This window comes from Nuphar pumila, chromosome 13 (assembly GCF_984573655.1).
Source record: "Nuphar pumila chromosome 13, dmNupPumi1.hap1.1, whole genome shotgun sequence".
Lineage (NCBI taxonomy): Eukaryota > Viridiplantae > Streptophyta > Magnoliopsida > Nymphaeales > Nymphaeaceae > Nuphar > Nuphar pumila.
The window spans coordinates 96548528-96575239 of NC_143261.1; the positions used below are offsets into that span (position 1 = coordinate 96548528).

At 36.3% G+C, this 26712-nt stretch overlaps 1 protein-coding gene across 2 annotated transcripts in view; it reads left to right on the forward strand.

The window, feature by feature from the left end:
- Window positions 1–26712, forward strand: part of PIR121 (transcription activator) — a 194568-nt gene that overhangs the window by 41293 nt on the left and 126563 nt on the right. For both annotated transcript variants that reach the window (XM_089985299.1, XM_089985300.1), the window contains 2 exons: window positions 7673–7884; window positions 11000–11147. In XM_089985299.1, the coding sequence (XP_089841425.1) occupies window positions 7673–7884; window positions 11000–11147 (360 nt within the window). The remainder of the gene's footprint in view (window positions 1–7672; window positions 7885–10999; window positions 11148–26712) is intronic.

Here is a 26712-nt window from a genome sequence, read left to right on the forward strand (position 1 = left end):
CAACGTGAAGAAGCTCAAATAATCTTTGGCTCGATGGACTCTGACTTGAAGGAAACGAACTCCTGTGGTGTTTACCCAACTGACAGGCTTCACACTGGAATGAGGCAGAAGGAGAAATTTGAGGAAGAATTCGATGAAGTTTTGGCAATGGCACATGACCAAGACGAATGTGCCATTGATAAGAACTGGAGGATGTCTCAGACACGGCATGCACGACTCCCAGTGGTTGATGAAGATAGTAGACTCCTTCATAGCCTCCACCAATCCTCTTCCCCATCAGTAAATCCTGAAACATACAACATAAAGGATAAAAAATCACTCTACAATTGTGCTCTTTTGCAATACGACTGATCGACAATAAATTTTGAGGAAAGAAAGGAGCATGAAGCTGTGAACACCCCAAATTTTCAAAATGTTGTAAATATTCCCCTTTTTGCCCCTGACCTCGTTTTCTGAAAAAATTGAGTCAATATTCAATATAAATTTCAGTTATTCTTCGGATTTTCTGGAATAAGCTCCATTTTATCCATCTGACTCGATTTTGGATTTGGATTCATTGCCAAATTCCAAATCTGAGCCTCGTTATCTAATTTTCAAAATCAAATTCGCAAAAATATCAAAAAGAATTTCCGAAAGGCTCAGACAGTCGATCCAGTGTCTATTTGGATTCAATGATCTGTATTTCTCGATTTGAGGTTAAAAACTCGAATATTTCCTCAAAATCTTGAATCAAAACCCATTTTCTGAAGAAATTTTCAAAATTAAAAACCAGATTTTTAGAAAACCCTTCTTTTGTAAATATTTGCAAATTTTCATAAAAATAGTTAAAAAAATTCCTTAGTTTTAAAGTTTTATTTCAAAAGTAAAAAAAAAATATGGAAAATGCCAAAGGAAACAAAAAAAAAAAATCAAAACACAAAGAAAATTACAAAAAAATGGTTTTAAAAAAAAACCTTTTGAGAAAATTCTCTTTAAAAGAGCCTGGTTTCTGAATTTTGAAAAAATCCTGCAACGGCTTTCCGTTGCCCGATCACGAGCTCTCTCTTCTCTCTCCCAAATCACGCTCTCTCTCTTTTCCTCTCCCTCTCTCGCTCAACCACCATCCGCCATTTTCTGATCCATTCCTCACCACACGATCGAGAATCGGTTAGCACCAACCTCCTTATCTTCCTTCATCCATATATCGCCCCTCTTCCCGAATCTTCCTCTCACTATAAAAAGAGGCGCAGGGGAAGGGGTTCAGGATGGAATGGTCTCATTGGCCTTCCCTTCTTTCATCAAACATCCGTTGTCTCTCTTTTCCCTCTGATTCCCCTCCTTTCTTTTCTCATAACAGAAGGAAATCCATTCGGTAGACAGAGGAGCCCTCTCTTCCCAAGATTAATCGGATCTAAATTGGTAAGATTTTCCTTCTTCTTTTTCTTTAATCTGATTTCCTGCAATTTGTATATAAAATTTCTAATTTCAATCGCATTAGGCGTATTAGCTTTAGCACATCCTGATTTTCTGCAATAAGTTCAGAGGATAAGATTTCAAAATCCTAACGATTGATCGAGTTGTGGTCTATCGATCTTTCCGGCAAAATGTTTTCTTTAAAAAAAAAAAAGAGAAGAAGAAACAGATCAACTGTTTCAATTTTCGGTTGGTTGCCTACGGTCCATCGAAGGTTTGATTTACAGTAATCGAGTTATGGAATTTCGGCTATTGATTATGAGATTTCTAGTGATTGAAACCTGATTTGTATAAAGAATAATCGATCATCTGATCGATTATTATTTGTTCCCGACGATGAAAGTAGAATCCGGCGACAGTACGATCATCTGATCTACTGATCTCCGATTCGATCAGAGGTCTGGATCGGCTTGAATGGAGGTCTGTCGGAATTTTGTTAATGTCCGATCTAATTAAAGGTCATTAGAATTTTGGAGATAGTCAGGGTGTAAACAAAACTTTTGATTTTCATCTTTTATGGAATAACATTGGATCTCTTTCCAAAAATCATCATATATATATATATTTATTTATTTTTTAACATTTTCTTCTTTTATCAGAGTTTAACTTAAAGTTAACTCAAAATATATATCAATGGCCATAGTCAGGATATATTGAGAGTTAATTTCATTTTAAACCCTATAAAAACACAAAAATATGTCTTATTCTTCACTTGAATTTAAATATGATTACTGTATAATACATTCAATGACTATAGTCAGGGATGTATTATATCTTCAATCTTATTTTAATTCACTTAAAGAATGAAATATGCTTTTTAAATCCAATTTCAAATTCTTTTAAATTTATTCATCATTTTGGATAGAACTGCATCATATTTTCAAAATTCTTTTTCAAAGTCCAAGTGATTTTGAGATATATCTTCAAATATCTTCTTCATTTCTCAAATCAATCTTTAAATTTCTATTCCAATTCATCTTTCTATCTCATTTCAAAATTCAAAATTCAATTTCAAAGTCCAATTTGACTTTGAAATTTCGAATTCTATTCTTATATTCAAAATTCGATTTTCAATTCAAAATTCAAAGTTCAATTCAACTTTGGAATTTTCAATTCATTTTCAGATCAAATTTCAAAGTTCAATTTAACTTTGAAACTCTTGATTCATCTTCTGATTTCAAATTCAAACTTTAAAATCAAGCTTATCCTTTATCGTCAATTGAGTCATGATTCTCAATTCAAAATCAAAGTTTTGAGATTGATTCTGAATTTATCTGATTTTCCTTAAAAGTTTAAAGCCTACTTTTCAATTCAAATATGGATTTCCAAAATCCAGATCCATCTTCAAGGTCTCATTTGGATTTTTCAAAACCAACTCCATCTTGGATTCCAAACTTCGGATCTAATTCCATTCAAGATTCCAGATTTCGGATCCAACTCCATTTTGGATTCCAGACTTCGGATCCAAACTCCATTCGGGATTCCAGAATTCGGATCCAACTCCATTTTGGATTTCAGACTTCGGATCCAAACTGTATTTAGGATTCCAGATTTCGGATCCAACTCCATTTTGGATTCCAGACTTCGGATCCAATTCCATTCAGGATTCTAGATTTCGGATCCAACTCCATTTTGGATTCCAGACTTCGGATCCAAACTCCATTTAGGATTCCAGATCCAACTCCATTTTTGGATTCATGTTTCGGATCCAATTCCATTTAGAATTCCAAATTTTGGATTCAACTCCATCTTGGATTCCAGACTTCGGATCCAATTCCATTTAGGATTCCAGACTTCGGATCCAATTCCATTTAGGATTCCAGATTTCGATTTCAAATCCATCTAGGATTCCAGATTTCAGATCAAATTTTATTCCAGATTTAAAAATCCCGTTCCGTTTCCAATTCTCACTTTTGAAACCAATTTCAAATCTATTTCTCAAGTCTAAGTTCAAATTCAATTCCTGTTTCAAGTTCTGAATTCTAAATTTTCCTTTTTCAAAATCAATTCTTGAAAATCGATCCAAATTCGAAGTCCATTCTGACTTTGAAAATTCACTCTTATTTCAAAATTCCAATCTTAAATTCCTTTTCTCTTCGTCTAAAGGCTTATCTTTCCAAATTCTGATCACTCCAAGACTTGGAAATTCAAGTCTCTCTTCTTCCGGATCTATTTTAAAATCCAAGTTAGATTCAAAATCTAACTTTTTCAAACCAATTTCAAGTCTTTGAATCATTTCTTCACTCCATTATCATATTTATTTCAGAATCACTTGGAAAATCTCGAAATTTCTAAATTATTTTATAAAAAAACATACATTTCTGCATTTGCATTGCACAAACATGATTCTTCGTGCATTTAGACTTAGAATAAATTCTTAGATGATATTTTAGCAAAAGCAAAAGGCATGAATTCGATCATTGGTTCGATTACCCCTGGTAAAGGCGTCAGGAACGATCGAACCTCGTACCTACGAGCGAATCCCGTCGCTCCATTTTCCCGCAAATTTTCAAAACAGAGGCGAGTAATTTTAAAACATTTTTAAAATTTTGGTCAGATGAGACCTTGCAAAAGTGTTCCTCTCTCTTTTTTCTTTTCTCATTTTCTCTTCTTTTCTATCTTTTATTCACCTTCAAAAGAGAATAGAGGCTAGAAAGGCAAAGAGAAGGAAAAGGGGAACGAGAGGAAAAATTTTGCTTGATCACAGAAGCACATCTGTCAACTGAATAGACGGAGAGATGGAAACATTTCCTTGTCCCACAATGGGAGATGAACTCCCATCGGCAAGGACAACTTTGTGATGTTCACCCATGGGGTCTAGCTTGATTTTTTTTTTGAAGACCCACATAAGTGTCTAGAGGCCCCTGAATCAATAATCCATCTACTACCTTGGTGATTTAATCCTTCACCTGCGGAGCAAGCAACATCAGCAATAGGAGTAACTACGTTCGAACTAGAAGGGCAGTGAGACATCAATTCTTCATACTCTGCACGACTAAGAGTGACTGAGTCATTGGAGGAGCCAGTGGGAATCTCTATGTTAAGCTTCGCAATTTGGGCCTTGGACACATTTGATGTCTAAGAAGAAGCAGGGGGTCTAACATTTTTATCACAAGACCTGTCCTCAAGATGCCCCAATTTGCCACAGAAGGTACACTGAAATCTACCTCTTCCTCCTGTACCTCTGCTTCTGCCTCTACCATGTGTATTCAGGAAATTTCCTCTTACCCGACCTGAGGTGACTACAAGAGCAGATGTTTGAGAGTCAGAATGAGTTTGTGGAAGGGTGATAGCTAGTCTGCTCATGCGATTGTAGGCTTCGACAAGAGTTGGGACATCTGATGCTGTCAACATCTGAACCTTTGCAACTGTGAAATTAGATGATAGTCCAGTCAAGAATCTTGCAACCATGGTTTGCTCCTGATGGGACTTTTGTGTAGTACAACAAAGGGGCCTATGTGCATTCAGCCTTTCAAATCTGCGCAGATTTTACAGATGCATAATATTGGGCCATCAACTGATGTCCTTGTTGCAGTTGATAAATTTCTTGCTCGACTTGTAAGATGCGGCTCACATTGGTCTCGTGAAAATACTTATCTCGAAGGTTGTCCCACATTTCTTTCGCAGTGTTGTAGTAAATAAGACCATCAACGATATGAGGTAATACGTTGTTCATCATCCACGACATAACGATGTCGTTATCTTCATCCCATGTGCTGTATTTTCCAGTTTTATCGGGTAGTTCCGGTTCTAACAGAACATGTTTTTTTCGATGACCAGAAACAGACATCATAAAAGTCCAGGACCACCTCGCATTGTTCGAGTCATCTAGCTTGACAGAGGACCCATACGAAAAGGGGTTCACAAATGCTTTATACTCTCCAATCAGCTCCCTTTCTTGATCACCATCTTTAGACAACCGATGTGTCATCTTGGCTGAATCACAAAGAGTTCCCAGACCTGACTGATCAGATCTGCGACACTACAGTAGCAGGAAAAAAAAACACGTCAGATCTGACTTCGAGACTCGTCAGATCCGATATAGGCTTGGCTCCACCAAAGCCAACACACCTAGATTTTGACGTCAGATTTGATTCCAGATCAGCGTCTGACACACACAGAACAGATCCCTTACGACCTTCAATGGATTAGATCTCTGCTTGATCTGATTCTTCACTGCCTTTAACAGACTCGATCTCCACTTGATCTTATTTCACGACTTCTCTGCATCAGATCTCCACTCGATCTGAACTTCTCCACCATTCACACGTCACAATCATCTGTTTTGAGGCCCGCAACATCCAATCGATTTACACTGATCAGATTCCCACCAGATCTGATCATCGACAACAATCAGATTTTTATCATGTAAAATCTGATTTCAGATCTAGATCTTCAACGCTAGACAGATCCCTGCGACTTCTGTCAGATTTGATTTCAGATCTGTGCCGACAACACCAACCAGAGAATCGAATCAGATCAGCTTCCCACCTGATCTGATTGCTTCCACGTTTCACGACACTTGTTGCAGCTTTCCACAATCAGCCACAACAGCATCCCAAGACCCGCGATCAGAAACAGTATCCCAGGATGGAACGGAGCTTTGATACCATGTTGAAACAAGCCTGATGATCCTGGTCGCTAGATCAAGATGACACCCACACATACGACAGCAGGAAACCCGAGAAAAGAAAAGAGGGAAAAGAGAGAAGAGAGAGAAGGGGGAAACTCGTCATACTCTCATTAGACCCTAATCCCTCATCAAAAAGGAATTAGTAAATAATGGGTTACAAAAAGAGTCCCTCTACTTTTCACTAATTACATACTACTACCAAAACTAAAAGTATATTTCCTTTTTAACACAAACTAGCACAAAAACAGCACAAAATCACAACCAATATGCCACAGATGGAGTATTCAGATAAAAAATAAACAGAACACATATAAACCATCATACCGATAGCCAAAATCCCAAAATACTGGTTATTGCCCCCAATATTCCTTTAAAAAAGCAATCAAAACTCCACAGAGAGTCAATCTCAGCCACCAAAACCACATTCAATCTCCTCCTTACTAAGAAACGACCAGAATACACCTCTTAAGAAGTGCCAAAACCCACACAGGCTAACAAATCAAGCATTTTTATCAAATCTGGAGAATGTTCACCCTCATATCCAGAAAATACAGGAAACTTCATAGAAGTTCAGATATGTATCCGATTGCCAAGATTTTTTATTCACAAAACTTGTATATTCACAGTCTCATGAATCCCCAAACCTAACTTCAAAAATCTGTGTACAAGTCGACACCTTAGAAGTGATGTCAGCAGAAGCTATGTCGACCCCAGATAAATCTCCCTTCTCCCTTGCACCAGCACACTAAAATTCCTCTCTTGCTTGTATGGCTCCGGTACCATGTTCAGCAAGATGCACAAGAGTGACAAGAAGGAGATGCTCAATTAAGAAAATAGAAAAGCTTCATTAGGTTCAAAAGAATAAGAGTCTACAACATAAAAGAGGATGTCCCGTTAGGGTTACACAAGAAGACAAAAAATTAATTGACTATAGTGCCTAAGGTTATGTTAAAGAAATACCCCTCTACAATGAACGTAGGTACACCTTAATGGGGGTAGCATACACACATTGGTAAAATACATATTACATTCCTCAACACATCCAAACATACTAGTCTAAAAGGAAAACAATCCTGCTTATTATGTGAAATAGATGGTAGTTTATAACTTCATTCCGTACTACCACTTGGATTTGATGGATTCTTGAACAAAATCTTTCATAAGGAAGATGTTTGGTCTTTTACATGTACACCTTCAATCAACCAAAACGGTGATGTCAGACTGAAATATCATGTGTTCTTTTGTTTGATTTGGACTGGTGATAAATGTAGACTTTCATGTCGTGGCTTTAATATGATAAATCATTTACTCAGTCTTGCATTACTTTTTTAATTCTGAAAGTGTTTCTCACACAGGCAGTTTACTAGGGCATTTACTTTGTTAAAATTATATGTGGATCCACTACATATGTTTTAAAATTTTAATTTAACTGATTGTTTTTGACAATGCTGTATATCTACACTAATAAATATTTGTCACTTCACAATGGAAAAACTGTGTGCCATTTCAAAAGAAAAGACCTGTTCAAGTTATAGTTCTCTTCAGGTCAGCTGATAGCTTCTGAAAAATGCTTTCATTATTCTGCAGGTTGTCCGGTGGAATTATAGTTCAGAAGAGAGGAAGGCAATGGTTGAACTCGTGAGCTATATAAAAAGTGTTGGTTCAATGATGCAGAAGTGTGATTCTGTAATTGCTGATGCTTTGTGGGAAACAATTCATGGCGAAGTCCAAGATTTTGTGCAGAATAGGCTAGCAATCATGTTAAGGACTACATTTCGGAAGAAAAAGGATCTTTCTAGGTAACATTGTTTCCTCACTGTATTAATATTAATTTTCTATTGAGCATATATCTGTTGACAATAAACTATTTCTACAAAAATTACTGATCTAGATATCTCTTTGCTATATCTATTCTGGAAATTCTAGAAGGCTTTTCATTAACAGGAAGCTGTTGTTATTGCTGTTAATTTTCTATATGTGTGAAATATTTTGCGAACTAAGGGCGTTGAACTGATGATTACCTTTTTATGCTAAGATTTTCTTTCTTGCTAATACTCAGTTTAGTGACTGATGTGGTAATCAGCTTTTCTATCATAAGCATTCTTGTATCCTTAGTTTTTGAGATGGTTGCTATGATCTGAAGGTCTGCCTTTGATGCAACTAATATCCACTATCAGGCTACTCTTGTTGTTGAAGCTTGGGTCTTGTTAACAAGCTACTACATGGAATTGGCCTTGTTTCCTGTAGGATTCGGCCAAAAATCATATTCAATTATAAACTCTCTTTGGGCTATCAGTGTTTACTGGACAAACAGGCTGTTCTGAACGGGTCACATACACACACACACACATGCACATGACCATACACACACACGTACAGCCGTACACACACTCCTTGACTTGAAAATTGTCTATAATTTAGCTAATTTTTATTAATAGTTGATATATTCTTATGTCTCTAATTTGTGGTAATCTACAACTTCCTAAATCAATTCTCTCTCTCTAATGTCCTTATGTGATTCCCATTTAAATAGCTTTTCTAGTTTCTCTCTCTTGTGCGTGACAGAGGCACTTTTCCCTCAATAACACATTCTAAAAAAAATCTATAAATGACATGTATGTCAAAACACATCTCATGTCATTAAGAAAAGGTATAACTGTGTCATATTTTGCACAATGCTGCTCAAGATCCATCTTTAAGTAGTAAGACTCTAGTTCTAGATATCTCCATCATTTGATTGCTTTAGTTTCACTTTGCTTCTTCATTAGTAAGAGTTAGATTGCCATTATTGCAGTTATGCACATCACTGAATGTGATGGAATCCTTGTGAACTTATGGTAAAGTAAGGATCTTATGATGCATACAATAAAGCAGCTGGGAGAGAGGCTCAGTCTGGCTCGTGGAAACTTTGAAGGTGGGTGCTCTAGTTGGGTTGAGAAATTGAGAGTTTTGTCCTTCGCTGATTGCTTCATCTATGAGATGGTGACCTTCTCAGAGTTTGTTATCTTTTGGTGGGATCCTTCTTGTGTAACCAGGTGGACCCTTTCTGTTATTATTGTCTGATTCCAAATGTATTGTCTTATCGAACACACTGTTTTGATTGAAGGGTTAAATGCCTACGTAGTGGATACTCTTAGTGAATATGGATTTTATCAGTTATCCTAGTGCAGATTATGCTCTAGTGAGCTTGTGTCTGAGGGCACAATTGGAATTTCTTGGTCATCATTCACTGGGAGTAGAAAGCATAGTCCGCAGAAAGAAGTGGTGGTGAGGAAATTGCAGTGGCAGTGGTGTTGATGGAGGTGAAGAATGGGTAGTGGTATAAGTGGTGGTGGTGGCAGTGAAGGGGTGGTGGTGGTGAAGCTAGTAATGGTGATGGTGGTTGAAGAAAGGGTGGCGGTGGTGCTGGTAGCAGTGATGATGGTGAAGAATGGGTAATGGTGACAGTGGTGAAGAAGGGGGGGTGGTAATCTTATTGAAGGAAGATGGCGGTAGTGGTGGTGATCGTATTTTGTGGTAGAATGGGGGAAATAGAAATTGAAAACAAAAAATCGTTTCCCTTTCAATTTTTTAAAATGAATTGTTTTCTAGTTTCTGTGTATGAAAGTTTGTTTAACGAAATAAAGATAGATCTGCCAAACAAGAACATAATGATTTAACAAATATAAGTAAAAAAGTTAGTTATGGATGCATCCAAATGGGGTGACACTCTTTTCACTTTTTCCTCTTTTTTTTGCAATGGATGACTTCTTTACTACATTTAGTTGAGATGACTGAAAGGTGATGTGACCTTGGTTTGAATTGTAGTGACACATGTTGGATTTTTTCCAAAGAAAGGTGAAAAAACAGAGAATTTTCTAGCCGATATTGCAATTTTTTTATTTTTAGTTACAATTCCTTTCTCAAAATTAGTTTTTTATTTTCTGAATTAACTTTTGCTAGTATGTTGCCAAAAAACGTGAGGAAAATAGAAAATTTCATCTCATAAGGCTGGCATATTTGTACCGTTTAAACATTTTGGGAGTAAGGTTTCCATCATTCATGAGGTCATTTATTTGGAGGTTTATGCACTATTGAAATTTTATCAAAATATTATAAGGAAAAATTTCTGATTATGTGCTCAATTGCATGATTAATTTTATATGATCTTCAAGAGTGGGCTTCTAAGTTAGCAAATTTTGTTAGTTCATGAGTTGTTTATATGATGTGAATGCTTTCATTTTCATTTTACTGTTGCAGATTGCTAAATGCTTTTACCAATCTCCTTGAACAATCCTTTGGAGGCCTTTTATGCTCTTGGTTTACATTCTTATGGTTACTCATCTTTTCTTCCTTTAGGTGACAGGCAGTATTGGTCCCATGTCTCAGTCATTATTTGTAAATGCATTTTTAACATCCAGTTGGTATAAAGGGCATGACACATGTTGCAGAAACTTCACTCAGATGAAATTTAGTTGATCTACGAAAAATGTTACATTGTAATCTATATCTTCTTGAAATTCATTGCTGAACGAATCATAAGGGTCCTACTTGTGCAGGTTGCTGACAGTACGAACTGTGCTGCAGGAGCTGACACATATAGAGTTTAGTTTAGCTATTGAGGGAATATCTATCTATAGTATACTATGGCATGAGTTTAACCTCTCAAAACCTGTCTTCTGAAATCATTAATACCAACATCCAACTTTTATTGATAGATCAGACAAGTAAAATTGTGCATTTTCTGGGGCTATTAAATCTTTAAAATGCACTGATAATAAATATCATAATTGAAACTTATAGCGGTAATCTTATTCTGCACCAGATTTTGTCAGTACTGCATTTTTTTATTGATTTAATGAGTTTGGTGGCAGCTTGGTTTTGAATTTGATTGCCTATGCTTATCAGTATGAAACAAAAACTTCCAAATTGCAGGATCTTATCTGATATGCGGACGCTTTCAGCAGATTGGATGTCAAACACAAGCAATCCAGAGCCTGAGTTGCAATCAGTGCAGCACGCAAGAGAAGATGGCAATGGAAAAAACTTTCATCCAAGAGCAGTTGCTCCAACAGCTGCTCAGGTTTTCTTTTCTTTTGTTTTCTGTTACTCCCTTTCATGTTTTGTTTCCGAAATTGTTGATATTTATCCTCATGATGTCAAATAGGCAGATGTTTTACAGTGGTATATATGTGCCAGAGGCCCTAGGTTGTTGTTGGTTTATGACCTCTTACTTTGTTTAGTCTTTGTTGGTAAAATTTGCATTTATTTTTTAAGCATATGATATCAGACAAGTTGAAACTTGTCTATATTGTTACCTTTTCATCTTTATGAATGGATGCAGATAACTATGAAGGCTCGTTAGTTGATGCCGTTGTCATTCATATTTATGTACCATAGAAATATTATCTTAGAGGCATGTGAGCAGTTGTTTGATAATTTCCGAGCGACTGCTTAGAACAGAGGGTGATTTTAGTTATCATGTGTGAGTTCTGCTTGTATACATATTAACTTCAATGAATAAAATCTGTTCTCATTCTCTCTGGCATTCTCGTGGTGTTAGAGCTTAGTTTCTTAATGAAGCCTGTTTATAAAGCATATGCATTTATTTGGTAACACCATTTTGTTTTCTGACACGGTGACACCTTATTTTGCCTTCTGGTGATAAATTCACATTTGAGGTTAAACTAAGTTTATTCTGCTTTGCTTGCCTTTCCAAGAATATAACTTGTGAATCTTTTCCTATGATTCCATTTGTCCACATCCTTGTTATCATTATTTTTGTATTTGGATTTCGATGAGATTGCTTCTATTTTGCAATTTTTTTTTTGCAGCAGACATGCTGACTTCATGCTTATGGAAAGATCATGGGATCTTGAAACTACCACAGCAATAATATAGTGAATCAAAGCTGGTTATTTTTGTGCAAAAGACAAGCATTTTTTATTAACGAGGTTCCTTGCTCAGAAGTGCTATGTCTAAACGTCTGTCAAGCCTACATCTGGTCATGAGTCTAAATTTAGAGGATGAGGTTTCTTGTGAGCCCATCTACCCTTATATTTCCCATTCTCTAAATAACACAAAGTAGGAAACTGGCCTGGTCTTATTGCTTGATATGGAATTTGTAAAATTGCATAATATATACACATGTATATATATTTATATATGTTACTTATATGTTTAGTTATACACTGCCGGTCCCAAGCCCGGATAAAGGAGGAGGGTTGCGGTAGGCCAGTGACAACCAACATAAAAACTTAGTCATACCCTATGAATATGAACCAATATGAGAATTTCGTTGGGGCGTTCCCTACTGAGCGACACGCTCTACTCTATAGGCTCGGAGGCAGCGATAAATGGGCAAGGGTTGCTCGGTCGTCGCCCAGAAGCGACGCGTCACACCGGCACCCGGGTGTGGTGTCAAATAGGCAAGAGTTCCCTCACTTTATTGGACGGGTGGGGGTAAAGAAGTTAGTCCAAGACCATAAAATTAGGTTAGCCATTTGGAACATAGGGTCTTTAACTGGTAAGTTGGTAGAGTTAGAGTTAGTAGATGTTATGTGTAGGAGAAAAATTGATATTTTATGTCTACAAGAGACCAAATGGGTAGGTGAGAAAACAAAAGTGATAGAACCTTGGGGATATAAGATTTGGTATACATGAATAAATAGGAATAAGAATGGAGTAGGGATTGTTATGAGTCGTGAGTTTATAGATAATGTAGTTGAGGTTCGTAGGAAGGGTGATAGGATTTTACTTATTGAATTAGTATTAGGTACGGATATTATTAATATTATTAGTGTTTATGCACCTCAAGTAGGTTTAGATGATTTCTTTAAGCGTCAATTTTGGGAAGATTTAGATGGAGTAGTACAAGGGATATCTTATAGAGAAAAGCTTTTCATAGGCGGTGACCTTAATGGACATGTAGGCATTAGTAGGGATGGATTTGAGAGTATCCATGGAGGCTATGGTTTAGGAGAAAGAAACGAAAGTGGAGAATGAATTTTAGATTTTGGTTTGTCCTATGATATGATCTTAGCAAACACTTGGTTTAAGAAGAGGAAGTCTCACCTAGTAACATTTAAAAGTGGGGTTAATACGAGTCAGATGGATTTTTTCCTACTTAGAAAGAAAGATAGGGGTTGTTGCATGATTGTAAGGTTATACCGGAAGAAAGTGTAGCTACACAACATAGAGTTTTAATTTTAGATCTTAGAATTAGAAAATGCCGCAAAAGGGATAGACATATGATAGATCCTAGAATTAAGTGGTGGGCACTGAAAGGAGCTAAACTAGGAATGTTTATAGAGCAGGTAGTTAAGGAAGCTGATTGGTGTCTCGAGGAGGATTCAGAATCAATGTGGAATAAGATAGTGGGTGACATGAGAAAGGTGGCTAAGGAGGTATTGGGTGAGTCTAAAGGCGGTGCACCGCTAGGTAAGGATACATCATGGTGAAACGAGGATGTCAAATTAGCTATTAAGGTTAAAAGAGAGTGTTATAGAAATCTAAGTAAGAGTTGTGATAATGAGAATTCAGAGAAGTATATGATAGCAAATAAGGAAGCTAAAAAAGTAGTTCGAAACGCGAGGGATAAGGTATATAAGGAGGTTTATGACAAGTTGGATACCAAAGAGGGCGAGAAGGATATTTATAGGCTTGCAAAGATGAGAGATAGGAAATCGAAGGATCTGGGTATGGTTAGATGTATCAAAAATGAAACACAAAGGGTTTTAGTCAAAGATGAGGAGATTTAGGAGAGATGGAAAGATTATTTTGATAAGCTATTTAATGGAAGTCATGCTCAGGATCTTGGAGACTTCTCCATTCCTTTTCACAAGATGAATCGTGACTTCATGCGCAAGATTCAAAAGAAAGAAATTGCAGAGGCTTTAAAGAAAATACAATCCAGAAAGGCAGTTGGCCCGGATGATATACCTATCGAGGCTTGAAAATGCTTGTGTGAGAAAGGTTTAGTATGGTTGGCAAATCTTTTAACAAGATTTGGCAGACAAATAAGATGCCTAATGAGTGAAGGAAGAATACTTTGGTGCCTCTCTATAAGAACAAGGGTGATATATAAGTTTGCACAAACTATCGTGGTATAAAACTCATGAGTCATTGTGATCATCGTAAAATTTTTCCTCTCTTGTATCTTGTGGTTTCTCTCTCTTCCTTTTTTTCCCTTTTCTGACCTCTATTTTCCTCCTTTTTGAAGGGAGAAAAGTAAAAGAAAGAAAAGAAAGAGAGAAGAGAAAAGAAAGAAAGAGAGAGAGAAGAGGAACTCTTTTGCGGGGTTTCACTTGACCTTAATTTGAAAATATTTAGCAAATAACTCGCCTCCGTTTTGAAAATATTTGCGGGAAAATGGAGAGACGGGATTCGCTCGTCGGTACGAGGTTCGACCGTTCCTGGCGCCTTTACCAGGGGTAATCGAAACAAGGATCAAATCTATGCCTTTTTGTTTTGCCTAAATATCATCTAAGAATTTATCCTAAAGATCTAAATGCACAAAGAATCATGTTTGTGCAATGCAAGGATGTATGCTCTTTTTGAAAGATGTTTTGAAAGTTTCCAAGTATTCTGAGATGAACTTGGTAAAAGAGTGAAGAAATGATTGAATCTAACTTAGAACTTGAGATAGATCAGAGAAGTTCTAAGTCTTTGAAGTAAATCAGAGTTGGAAGAATAAATCTATATTTTGAGAAATAATGATTTGAAGCTTTGAAATGAAAGGAAATGAAGTTTCAAAGTCATAAATGGACTTTGAATTTGAATTTTGAATCTGGAGGAGATAAAATTTGAAGTGATATTGAATTCGAATCTTAGAATGGATCTGAGAAAATCAAATGACATTTAAAAATAGAAATGGATTTAGGAGATTCAGATTAGATCCGAAATTGGATTTAAAATCTAGATATGGGAATGAAATTGGATTCTGGACCCTAAAAATGGATTTGGATCTGAAGTCTGAGATCCAAGATGAAAGTTGATTTCTGGATCCTAAAATGGAATTGGACCTGTAGTCTGAGATCCAAAAGTGGATTGAGTTCTGGATCCTAAAATGGATTTGGATCTGAAGTCTGAGATCCAAAGTGGAATTGGATTCTGGACCCTAAAATGGATTTGGATCTGAAGTTTGAGATCCAAAGTGGAATTGTATTTAGAAAACTTGATCTAAGTTGTGATTGGGATCTAGCTTTGGATTTTGGATTTTGAAAGTCCAAATGGGACTTTGAAGATGGATCTGGGTCTTTGAAAACCCAGATTGAATTTAAAACTTAGGAAGAGACTTGAATCTTGAAATTCAGAACCAATCTCAAGAGGATTTTGAGGATAAGAAAATAAACTTGATTTTGAACTTTGAAATGAGAAGATGAATCAGAAGTTTTTAGATTGAATTTTGAAAATGGATTTTTTGAGATATTGAGTTTGAATTTGAATTTCGGATATACAAATGAATTTCAAAGTCAAATTGGACTTCGAACTTAAAGTTAGAATCTGAAAAAGAATTTACAAGAGTAGAAAATTGATTTGAGAAGTGAAGAAGATATCTGAAGGAAATCACTTGGATTTATGAAAAAGAGTTTTGAAAATATGATGCAATTCTATCCTAAGTGATGAATGAATTTGAAGAATTTTGAATTTGGATTTGGAAAATCATATTTCATTCTTTACATGAATTTGAAATAAGATTGAAAATATAATACATACTTAACTATGGTAATTGAATGTATTATATAATGATCTATATTTAAATTCAGGTGAAGAATAAAACGTATTTTTGTGCTTTTATAGAGTTCAAAATGAAATTAACTCTTAATATACCCTGACTATGGCCATTGGTATATATTTTGAGTCAATTTTAAGTTAAACTCTAATAAAAGAAAGAAATATTTGAAAATATGATGATTTTTGAAGAGGATCCAGTGTGGATCCAATGTTATTTTATAAAAGATAAAAATCCTAAGTTTTGTTTACATCCTAACTATGGCCATTGATGTAAATCATCAACTTAGGATTAATTACCTTTTATAAAATGGTGCACGTGCCATTCGTGTTTCACCATTGTGAGATTTTAGAAAATAAAGGTAAGAAGCATGGAAATAAGCAATTTATGACATTTACAATGCTCATTCATTCTATCTAAGACAGGAAATGTAAATTCTCATTCAAGATCTAACTTATTACAACATTTAAAATACAAATCCCAAATAATGACATTTTTCATATATTCCCTGCAAAACACCTGATTAGTATGAAGATAGAGAAAAATTGCACATATCATATGGATATCAATGGTAAGAGATGCTCGCATGCCGAGGTATTTAAGAGCTAAAGTGTGGAAAGATGAAAATGGTATATGTCTATGTACATATATACACGCATACATATATATATATATATACATGTATATATATGTAGATATATATATATATATATGAATATATATATATATATATATATATATATATATATATATATGTATAGATATAGATGACATTTATGAAACTAACACCTAAAGGGTGAGTGTGATATTGTGCGACAGTGAATATATACAGGGAATGCAAGAAGTGTGCATAGGTGGAGCTGACTAGTGAAGATGCCATGAGAGGCAGCAAGGTGCTGCTATCAATGGAAATGATATACAAGTAGGTATAATTTATTAATAACACACTAAGTGCTATGAGGCATTAGATGTTATAAGTAGGAATTCATAGGTGGTAACATGCTAACAGTGGAAAGCCATTGATAGGGAGAGTCATGGAGGATAGTTCAGCAAATGTGGGGTGTCATGATTCTGCAGGTGATGAACATGAAGTGAAAAATTTATTAATAACACACTAAGTGCTGTGAGGCATTAGATGTTATAAATAGGAATTCACAGGTGGTAACATGATAACAGTGGAAAGCCATTGATAGGGGGTGTCATGGCTGTGCACAAATGGGTGTACAATGGATGATGTGACAATGTATTGACAGAGCACATTCGTGCTACTGTCAATGGTGTTGTAGCAGTGTAATGGGGGTTGTGTGGGATATGTTCAAGGTGAATATGCTGTAGATAGCATGATGGCAGCTGTGCACAGTGAGGACTTCATCAAAGTTAAGCACTGCTAAAGGTGCATTGTTACTGCTATGAATGCTATCACGAAAATCACAACAAGCATTGTGGTAGCTGCAAAGTACGATGAAGCTGTGGTGGTTATGTAGCAAACCTCTATAACAAGTATTATTAGTATGAAGGCTACAGAAGAATATAAGACAAGCATTTATAACAGAAAAGGAAAACAAATTTTATAAGACGATTGGTAGTGACGAATCTGACAGAGGAAGTATTTTCTGAACAAAATGTAAAATCAATAAATTTATGTTTACAGCATACTAAACAGAATAAGATTGCCTATGTGGCAAGGATAACACTGTCATTTCTATCCTCAAAGTTTGGATTACTAACCTCGAGCTTTGCGCCCCTGGGAGATTGTAGACGAAACTGTACAGGGATCAATTATTCACAAGTAGCCTTGACTTGACATTAACATCTGCCATTTCAGGATGTTTCAACTGACAAACGAGTCAGTCTTTGATATATAATGGTCCAAAATAGAAATCAGCCATTTGCAAGGTCTCAGCTAGGGCATTGATGTTTGATTTGAGCAGACTTCTTTTTTTTTTTTGTATTCCAGACATCCAGAACAACCATTTCAAGTGCTTTACACAATCGCCTGGCCACCTGAAGTTGATGATCCTTGACCAAGTTCATCTAATGCTATTAAAGAATCACGAGTGACAAATAACTACATGGTGACAGCCTCAAATAATTCTGCAAGAAATATACTTTGGCCTATAATAATGTGGTCCATAGGACCCTTTTGAACAAAAATTCCATCAACAGGTGACAACTAAAAGCACTTTCTAAGAGCATGTGCTCCGCTCCATGCCAGGATCTTTATCAGACAAGTCTGGCGCAGAAAAGTTGGTCTATCCCTATCCTTGTCAGTTCCAAACCATACATTTTGATGATTAGCTGAAAGTTCAAAGCAACTATTTGCTTATACAGACAATCCCATTCTCATTGATGGGGGCAAGACACAAAATACATAATCCCCCATCGGTGGCCACTGAAGTCTGTCAAGAAAAGATGTCATTAGCTTCTCCTTCAGTATCCTGTCTATCTTGCAGCTTCTCTTCATGTGTCAGAATCTCAGGCATCCATAAGTTCTGAGCAAAGCATATATCTGTAAATAGCAAAAAGCTTTGGAATAATCAAATCGACACGAGTATGAATGGTAAAGCTGAAAGGGGGTCTACAACATCAATTTCTGCTGGGTGCATTGTTTTTCCCTAACACCAATAGAGCATTTTAATGTCCCAGCCACAGGGATTTCCATGCCAGAATAGAACATCTTCGCCATTATAGCAACTTGAAGAACGATCTCTGGAATATGGGGATAACGAGATCGAACAACAGCTCATTTCTTAGCAGACTTTAGCGATTTGCAGCGAGATTGAAGGAGGGCAGGACCTCTGTGGTGATCCTTGTTTTTGACATCCGAGGCATTTTTCAATCTCCAACTATCATCCAATCTATTTCTACTCTTTTCTATCAACTTTGGCACGTCAGCAGGACTTGTGGACTTCTTGCTGCAACTGCTGCAAATGGGTTGAAAGTGATGCATGAATGGCCTTCAAGTACTCCACCACCAATCAAGAATCCAGAAGATAAAAGTGACAAGGAAAACCCCCAAGAAAATACACAGGTGCATAAAGAAATCCTTAATTCAAAACAACAGGGAAGGGTGGAAGCTGGTCCCAAGTCCTGCTGAGCAACTTTTTTTTTTTATCACCGTGGCATTTAACAGTAACGAAGGAATGTCATTGTCTCCATTACTGTAACATAAGGAACCAAGTAAACATCCTTCCTGATAGCCATGACCAATGGCCAGCTTTTGCAGGAAACTTCATTTTGCAGATGCTACAGTGCAGGATTTTGCAAAGAGGTAGCAGAAATGATGTGATCAACAGGCCATGGTGCTTAGGCTGGGTTTGATGAATGCAGATGGAATGCCAAATGAAGAGTAGCTCTAAACAAAACAAACCATCTGTCAAGCTCAGTGACTATACCTAGATCAACAAACTAGCCTGTACATATTGAATTTTGACAAGTGTATCACCTTAAGAAGAAAAAGATGCGGCAGGTTAGTGGAATGCACAAGATTGAGATAAATGGCTGATAGGTAAATCTGAATGAACTGTAAGAGAAAAAGTAATATTATTTCAAGGATAAACCTACCTTACGATGTTGGCTGATGGAATCTCAGCCACTAATCCCTTTCATGGTGTAACTTAGACAATTTCACAATTAGTTCAGCATAAACATATATCAAGACCAACTTTCATTACTATATACTAAAGAAAAAAAAAGAACAAATGTAATCTGGACGAATGCAACCCCTCATTGTAGAAACAAATGCAATTACTGAATTAATGGAGATTCTTATAGGATTAATGTCTGCATAAGCTTCTTCAAGTGATGGGAGTGTGTTAATCCTCTTTTGATCATAGTCAACTGCATCCAACAAACGAGGCAAATCTCTATATACAACAGGTCCACCGACTACATCGACCATCTTATCAACATCGAATATCTTTTCTTTCGACCTTTCAGCCACGCAACCCAAGACAACCACTTTTGGGGATGTACAGATTATGACCACTCGATAGCAACACTGTTCTTCCAATACCTTTTGGAAATCAGAAGTAGTTAAGCCCCTGCCATACACATTTTTTTTTAGCATTGTCATGGATGGGTGACAATGTCCGCACTTGTGGAGGAGTGACAACCAATTTTCCGATAACGGTTGGGTTACATCAAGGATCTGCTTTAAGCCCTTTCCTATTTGCGATAGTGATGGATGAGCTTACGAGATCAATTCAAGAAAATGTACCGTGGTGTATGTTGTTTGCTGATGATATTGTTTTGATTGATGAGTCTAGAGCTGGGGTTAATGCTAAGTTAGAATTATGGAGACAGACATTGGAAGCTAGAGGTTTTAAGTTGAGTAAGAGTAAGACTGAATATATGGAATGTCGGTTTAGTAAGCAACGAAGTAGTGATGGGAGTGTAGTGAAGCTTGGTGAGAAAGATATACCGGTGAATGATTATTTCAAATATTTGGGATCTATCATTCAATAGTATGGAGAAATTGATGGAGATGTAAATCATAGGATAAAGGTTGGGTGGATGAAATGGAAAAGTGCTACTGGAGTGCTGTGCGATCGTAGAATGCCATTGCGGTTGAAGGGAAAGTTTTATAGGACGACTATTAGACCCGCTTTACTATATGGTACGGAATGTTGGGCTGCCAAGAGACATCATATTCAAAAAATGAGTGTAGCTGAGATGCGGATGCTTAGATGGATGTGTGAAAATACAATAAAAGATAAGATTCGGAACGAAGAGATACGTAAGAAGGTAGGTGTTGCACCCATTGAAAATAAGATGCGAGAGAATCGTTTACGGTGGTTTGGACATATTCGGCGAAGGCCTAATGATGCTCCAGTTAGAAGGTTGGAGAAATGGGAAAATATATTAGTTAAAAGAGGTCGGGGTAGGCCTAGGAAGACTTGGATGGAGATGATAGGAAAGGATATGAATGCTTTGAACCTCACCGAGGACATGGCGTTGGATAGAAATGATTGGAGGAAAAGGATTCATGTGGAAGACCCAAAATGAATTTCTTTTTTGGTTCATATCGCTGACCCCAATTGTTTTGGGATGAAGGCGTAGTTGTTGTTGTTGTTGTCATGGATGGCACAAGCGTTTATTAAAATAACTTCTGCAATCTCTGGAGTTTTCATCACGTCTGCATATCCAACATACTTCATTATAGAGGGAATAATTTCCATGTCATTGAGACTCATCTGACATCCATATGTCTCAGGGTAAATACACCCCCTTTGCCCCCGCCATATTTCGTTGGTCCAGCAAGCCTTTGCAAGGGTTCAAGTGCAGGGTGCTCGAGCCTCCTTCATGGCTAATCCACTAAAGAAGAAATTGTATTGCTTTGAACACCAACAAGACCCCTCGAAGATGAATTTGATAGCCATTTGTCGGTTTGCAATCGCCCAAAAATTTCAGGCACATGGCAAAGGAAATGCGTAATGACCAAGCATGATGAAAAGAACACATGATTCAAGGCTGAACATAGAGGTCAATTCAAGAGGATGATTGAGCATCACAGATGTCCCTTGCCAGGGATCAATGTACTTTTAGCAAAAGATTCAGAGGAGATCAGGAAACAAATCGGCTATAAATCAGGAAGAACCAAAAACATCAAAAAGAAAGAAGATAGAAAAAAAAAACAAAATGAAAATAAAAGAAAGGTAAAATAAAAAAAATATGTTGGAGAGTGGATCTCCACTTGCTGTAGCAATGGAGGGTCGATCTTGCTATATGCAGGTCGATACCCTCCATAATGCTATGAAAGGAACATGAAATTTAAGCAAAAGAATCCGACAATAAGAAATTCCTATGGAAAAATCCAAACGAAGGAAAGAGAGAACTCAGGAAGACTTAGATGAATACGATAATCAAAATATAGGGAATGCGTCACTTATCTTTTGCTGCAGGGATTCCGAGGAGATAGCTCTTCTTTTATGAAGTTTTGCAGGAATTCCGACTTGATTATATTCAGAAAGGATGGACGGAGGCCCCTTCACTGGCTTCAGAAGGGATTCTAAGAAGAACCCCCAAAGGGAGGTGACAAATGACAAGGAAACGAGAAGGAGAAGCAGAATCGAAAGAAGCGATGGATGGACTGGATTGTGATCGATGATGGATGCAGTATGGAAATGGATAATGGATGGAGAAGGAGGAAGGAGGGAATGAGGGATGAAAACGCGATGCTGAAGATGCAGGGGTGAAGAAGCGGTGAGAAGAATGAAGGAAGGTGCAGTGGTAGGGTGAGAACGGGTGAAAAATGGCGATGAAAATGGATGATTGTCTGATGTTAATGAGATCAAGTGGATGGAAATGGATGCCCTCTTCCTCTTGTGTGCTCCTCTTTTAAAGAGGAAGAGGAGAGTTCGATCGGGAGTTTTGGTTGAAGATGGAAGGTTGAGAGAAGAAGAGGTTGTTGAAGATGGAGGGTAGAAATGAGAGGGAGGAGTGCGCAGGAGATGGCCGTTGCAGAATTTTCCCTTTTTCAAAAGAAGGGTCCCCTTTAAGAAAAATTTTCATAAAATGGTTTAAAACGAGGTTTTTAGCAAAATTCAACTTTTTCAAGTTTTAAAACCATTTGCTTTCCTCAATTTTTTTTTTATTTTGTATCGTTTTTTCCATTTTTTTGTATTTTTGTAATAGAAAACTAAAACAAAGTTTAAACACTAAATTTTTGTATTTTTCTGAGAAATATTTACAAAGAGTGTTTTTCCGAGAATTTCAGGCTATTTTGGGAAAAATTCTTTAGAAGGATGGGTTTGGACCCAAGTTTTGAGAAAATGTTCGAGTTTTTTTGAAACTCGAATCGAGAAATACAACGTGATGGATCCAAACGGATGTCGGATGGACTGTCCGAGCTATTTAAAAACTATTTTTGGTATTTTCTGTAATTTTAATTTAAAAATTGGTCAATAAGACTCAGATTTGGATCTGGACAATGGATCCGGATCCGAAATCAATTTAAACATATAAAATGAATTTAATTTCAGTAAAACTTGAGAAATGAACTGGAATTTAGATTTAAAAATGACTCATTTGCTCAAAAAATGAATTTAGGGGCAGAAAAGGGATATTTAAAAGATTTTGAAAAATTTGGGGTGTTCACAGTCATACTATGAAACTTTGGGAGAGGGTGATTGAGTATAGGTTGAGGAAGGTTGCCATGATATCGGAGAATCAATTTGGTTTTATGCCTGGAAGATCAACTATGGAAGCTATACATCTTCTTAGACAACTTATTGAGAGATATAGAGAAGGGAACAAAGATTTGCATATGGTTTTTATTGATTTGGAGAAGGCATACAATAGAGTACCTAGGGACGTTTTCTGGTGGACAATGATGAAGAAAGGTGTTTCTCTCAAGTACATTAGTATAATTAAAGATATGTATGAAGGAGTAGTAACCAATGTCCGCAATTGTGGAGGGGTGACAACCAATTTTCCTATAATGGTTGGGTTACATCAAGGATCTGCTTTAAGCCCTTTCCTATTTGCTATAGTGATGGATGAGCTTACAAGATCAATTCAAGAAAATGTGTCGTGGTGTATGTTGTTTATTGATGATATTGTTTTGATTGATGAGTCTAGAGCTGGGGTTAATGCTAAGTTAGAATTATGGAGACAGACATTGGAAGCAAGAGGTTTTAAGTTGAGTAAGACTAAGACAAAATACATGGAATGTTAGTTTAGTAAGCAACAAAGTAGTGATGGGAGTGTAGTGAAGCTTGGTGAGCAAGAAATATCGGTGGATGATTGTTTCAAATATTTGGGATCTATCATTCAAAAGTATGGAGAAATTGATGGAGATGTAAATCATAGGATAAAGGTTGGGTGGATGAAATGGAAAAGTGCAAGTGGAGTGTTGTGCGATCGTAGAATGCCATTGCGGTTGAAGGGAAAGTTTTATAGGACAACTATTAGGCCCGCTTTACTATATGGTACAGAATGTTGGGCTACCAAGAGACATCATATTCAAAAAATGAGTGTAGCTGAGATGCGTATGTTTAGATGGATGCGTGAAAATACAATAAAAGATAAGATTCGAAACGAGGAGATACGTAGGAAGGTAGGCGTTGCATCCATTGAAAATAAGATTAGAGAGAATCGTCTACGGTGGTTAAAACATATTCGGCGAAGGCCTAATGATGCTCCAGTTAGAAGGATGGAGAAATGGAAAAATATATTAGTTAAAAGAGGTCGGGGTAGGCCTAGGAAGACTTGGATGGAGATGATAGGAAAGGATATGGATGCTTTGAACCTCACCGAGGACATGGCATTGGATAGAAATGATTGGAGGAGAAGGATTCGTGTGGAAGACCCAGAATGATTTTCTTTTTTGGTTCATATCGCCGATCCCAATTGTTTTTGGATGAAGGCGTAGTTTTTGTTGTTGTATATGTATACATACTCATGTATGTATACTTATATGTATATACATTTTTTTTATATTTTTTGTGAACTATTTTTTGTTATTTTTTATTTTTATTTTTTATCGTAGCTAGGGCTACTAGTGTAATATCTCGTAATTTTTCCTTTGTTTTAAAGTTTTAAAAAATATAACTTTTATTTAATAATTATATTTTTTATGTCTGAAATTAAAAATATTATAAAAAAATATATATGCATTAATATATATAGACTGATGTCAATATGGGTCTGGGCAAGGTCTAGGACCCATTAACGAGATCTATCTATATATGTATACATATATAAGGGCTAAAATCCAAATTGATCTGGACTTGGGTCATGGGTCCAGCCAAGACCCATAGTCCATCCATATGATTTTAAAATAAAGACGAATTTAAAACTTTAACTAAAAGGAATATGTATAAAGAAAAGGGGAAGATGAGATAGAGAAGAGTTCTACTTTTAGTAGAACTCTATCCCAAAGAGGGCGTGGGGGGGGGGGGGGGTTGGGGTGGGCTGACCCCCCTAAGAAGAGTCGTTTCATTATAAAGAGAGAGGCTTAGCCTCTATCTCAAAAACGTCAAGCTGAAAAGAGAGAGAGAGAGAGAGAGAGGAGCTCAAAGAGAAAGGAAGAGAGAAGGAGAGGCGTCACCTCCAACGATTTCATCTTCTCCATTTTCATCTTCAACTTCTTCTTCTTCTTCGCAGTTCAGTCCATAGCAAAAGAAAAAAAAGGTTCGGGCATCTCTTGTAACTCAATAGAAAAGGAGTTTTGCATGGGTCGATCATGCATAGAGTTTTAGAAAAAAAACAAAGAAAAGAATATAAGTAAAAATATAGCTTTGCTTATAAGTCTTTCTTTGGATTTCTTGTTGTTGGAATCAATAGGTATAGTTCTGCTATATTGAAATCTGAGTTTCCTTGGGTTTAGAGTCTGATATTTTTAACAGCATGTGGAATTAATAGCATGTTTGGATTAGTTGTATATAATCTGTATTTAGGTATGTTGATTAATCTGGATTCCCCCATGTATGCTGTTTTCTTTATTTTGCTACGTGTATAAGTCTGCGATGTCTGCGTTCTTGGATCGGATTCGCAGCAGAATGTATATATGTATGCTGTCGGTGTTCTTGAGACAGATTAGCAGCAGAATATATATATATATATATATATATATATATATATATATATATATATATATATATATTCTGCTGTATATATGCTGTTTGCTTCTTGAACAGTTTCGTAGCAGAGATATATGCAGATATATATGCTGTTCGCATCCTTGAACTGTTTTGCAGCACAAAAACATGTATGTCTGTGTGTTTGAATATGTTCGCAGCATTGACATACATGTATATCAGCCTATGATTCTGAGAGAGTGTGTGTGTATATATATATATATATATACCTGTGTCTGCGATCTTAATGGAGTTCTCTTTAGAAATATATCGCAAACAATTATTCATCTGTGAATTTTTAATTGTTTTGACTTTTTGACAATACGGTAAGACTGTTACACATGGTTTAATATGCATTCGCTAAATTGTCATGATTGTACCATGCATTATGCTATGAACATTAAATTTTGATTATTTATGTGCGTTTCATGTTCGCTGAAAAATCTTGCAATGCTAACTTATTGTGGCTATGTCTAAACCACTGACGGGGCCGTTGATGGCCGTGTGCATATGTTGCTTACGAAATATATTAAATTATAATTTTTGCATTGCAAAACGAATTTTCAAAAAAAATGTTTTTCTGAATTAATTACACTATTGAATGAATAAGGGCAAGGGCCTGAAATTTGTTATTCCATAAAGATTTGCATAACTGTTCTTGTTTAAAGAACCCTGAATTGATTAAGAATGTTAAAAAAGATCAAACTGTGTAATAAATTTTTTTCCTGGTGTTTCTCTGAAAGGGTGAAAACCTTAGATGACAGTTATGGGGGATCGTGAGGATATTAAACACCGTGTGCGTTTGTTGTCCCAAAGAACCCGATGTGTTCATGTTCCCGGTCACGATTATAGAAAAATTTCAGCCACTTTGCCTAGGGGTGTTGTTGTTGACTCGACTGAAGTTATTGGTATACCAAGAAAGTGGCGTCAATGGTTGTGGATTTCCTTGATGTCACAACATTAGGTATGGATTCTTAATGTTCCGATTGATGGTTTGAATTCTTGATATCGGTCGGGGAACAAGTATGAAACCCTGCAATTTAAAATACAATTTGTGAAATAAGCTACTATTGGGAACTGCCTTTCTAATGTGTCGTAAATTTTCCATGATTTTTAAAGTCTAAAATAAATTTTTTTGAATTATATATTTATATTTAATTGATAAAATCATGAAAAATACGTAAATAAGAGGTGACGTCAGTTGGGTCTGGTTGTGGCTCGAAACCAACTCACAAGATCTAATTGAGTAAAGAATAATTTGAGAAATTTTTAATTTTTAACGTTTAAATTTGAGTAAAATTCAGGTTAAATTTAGGCGAAATTCGAAAGCAAAA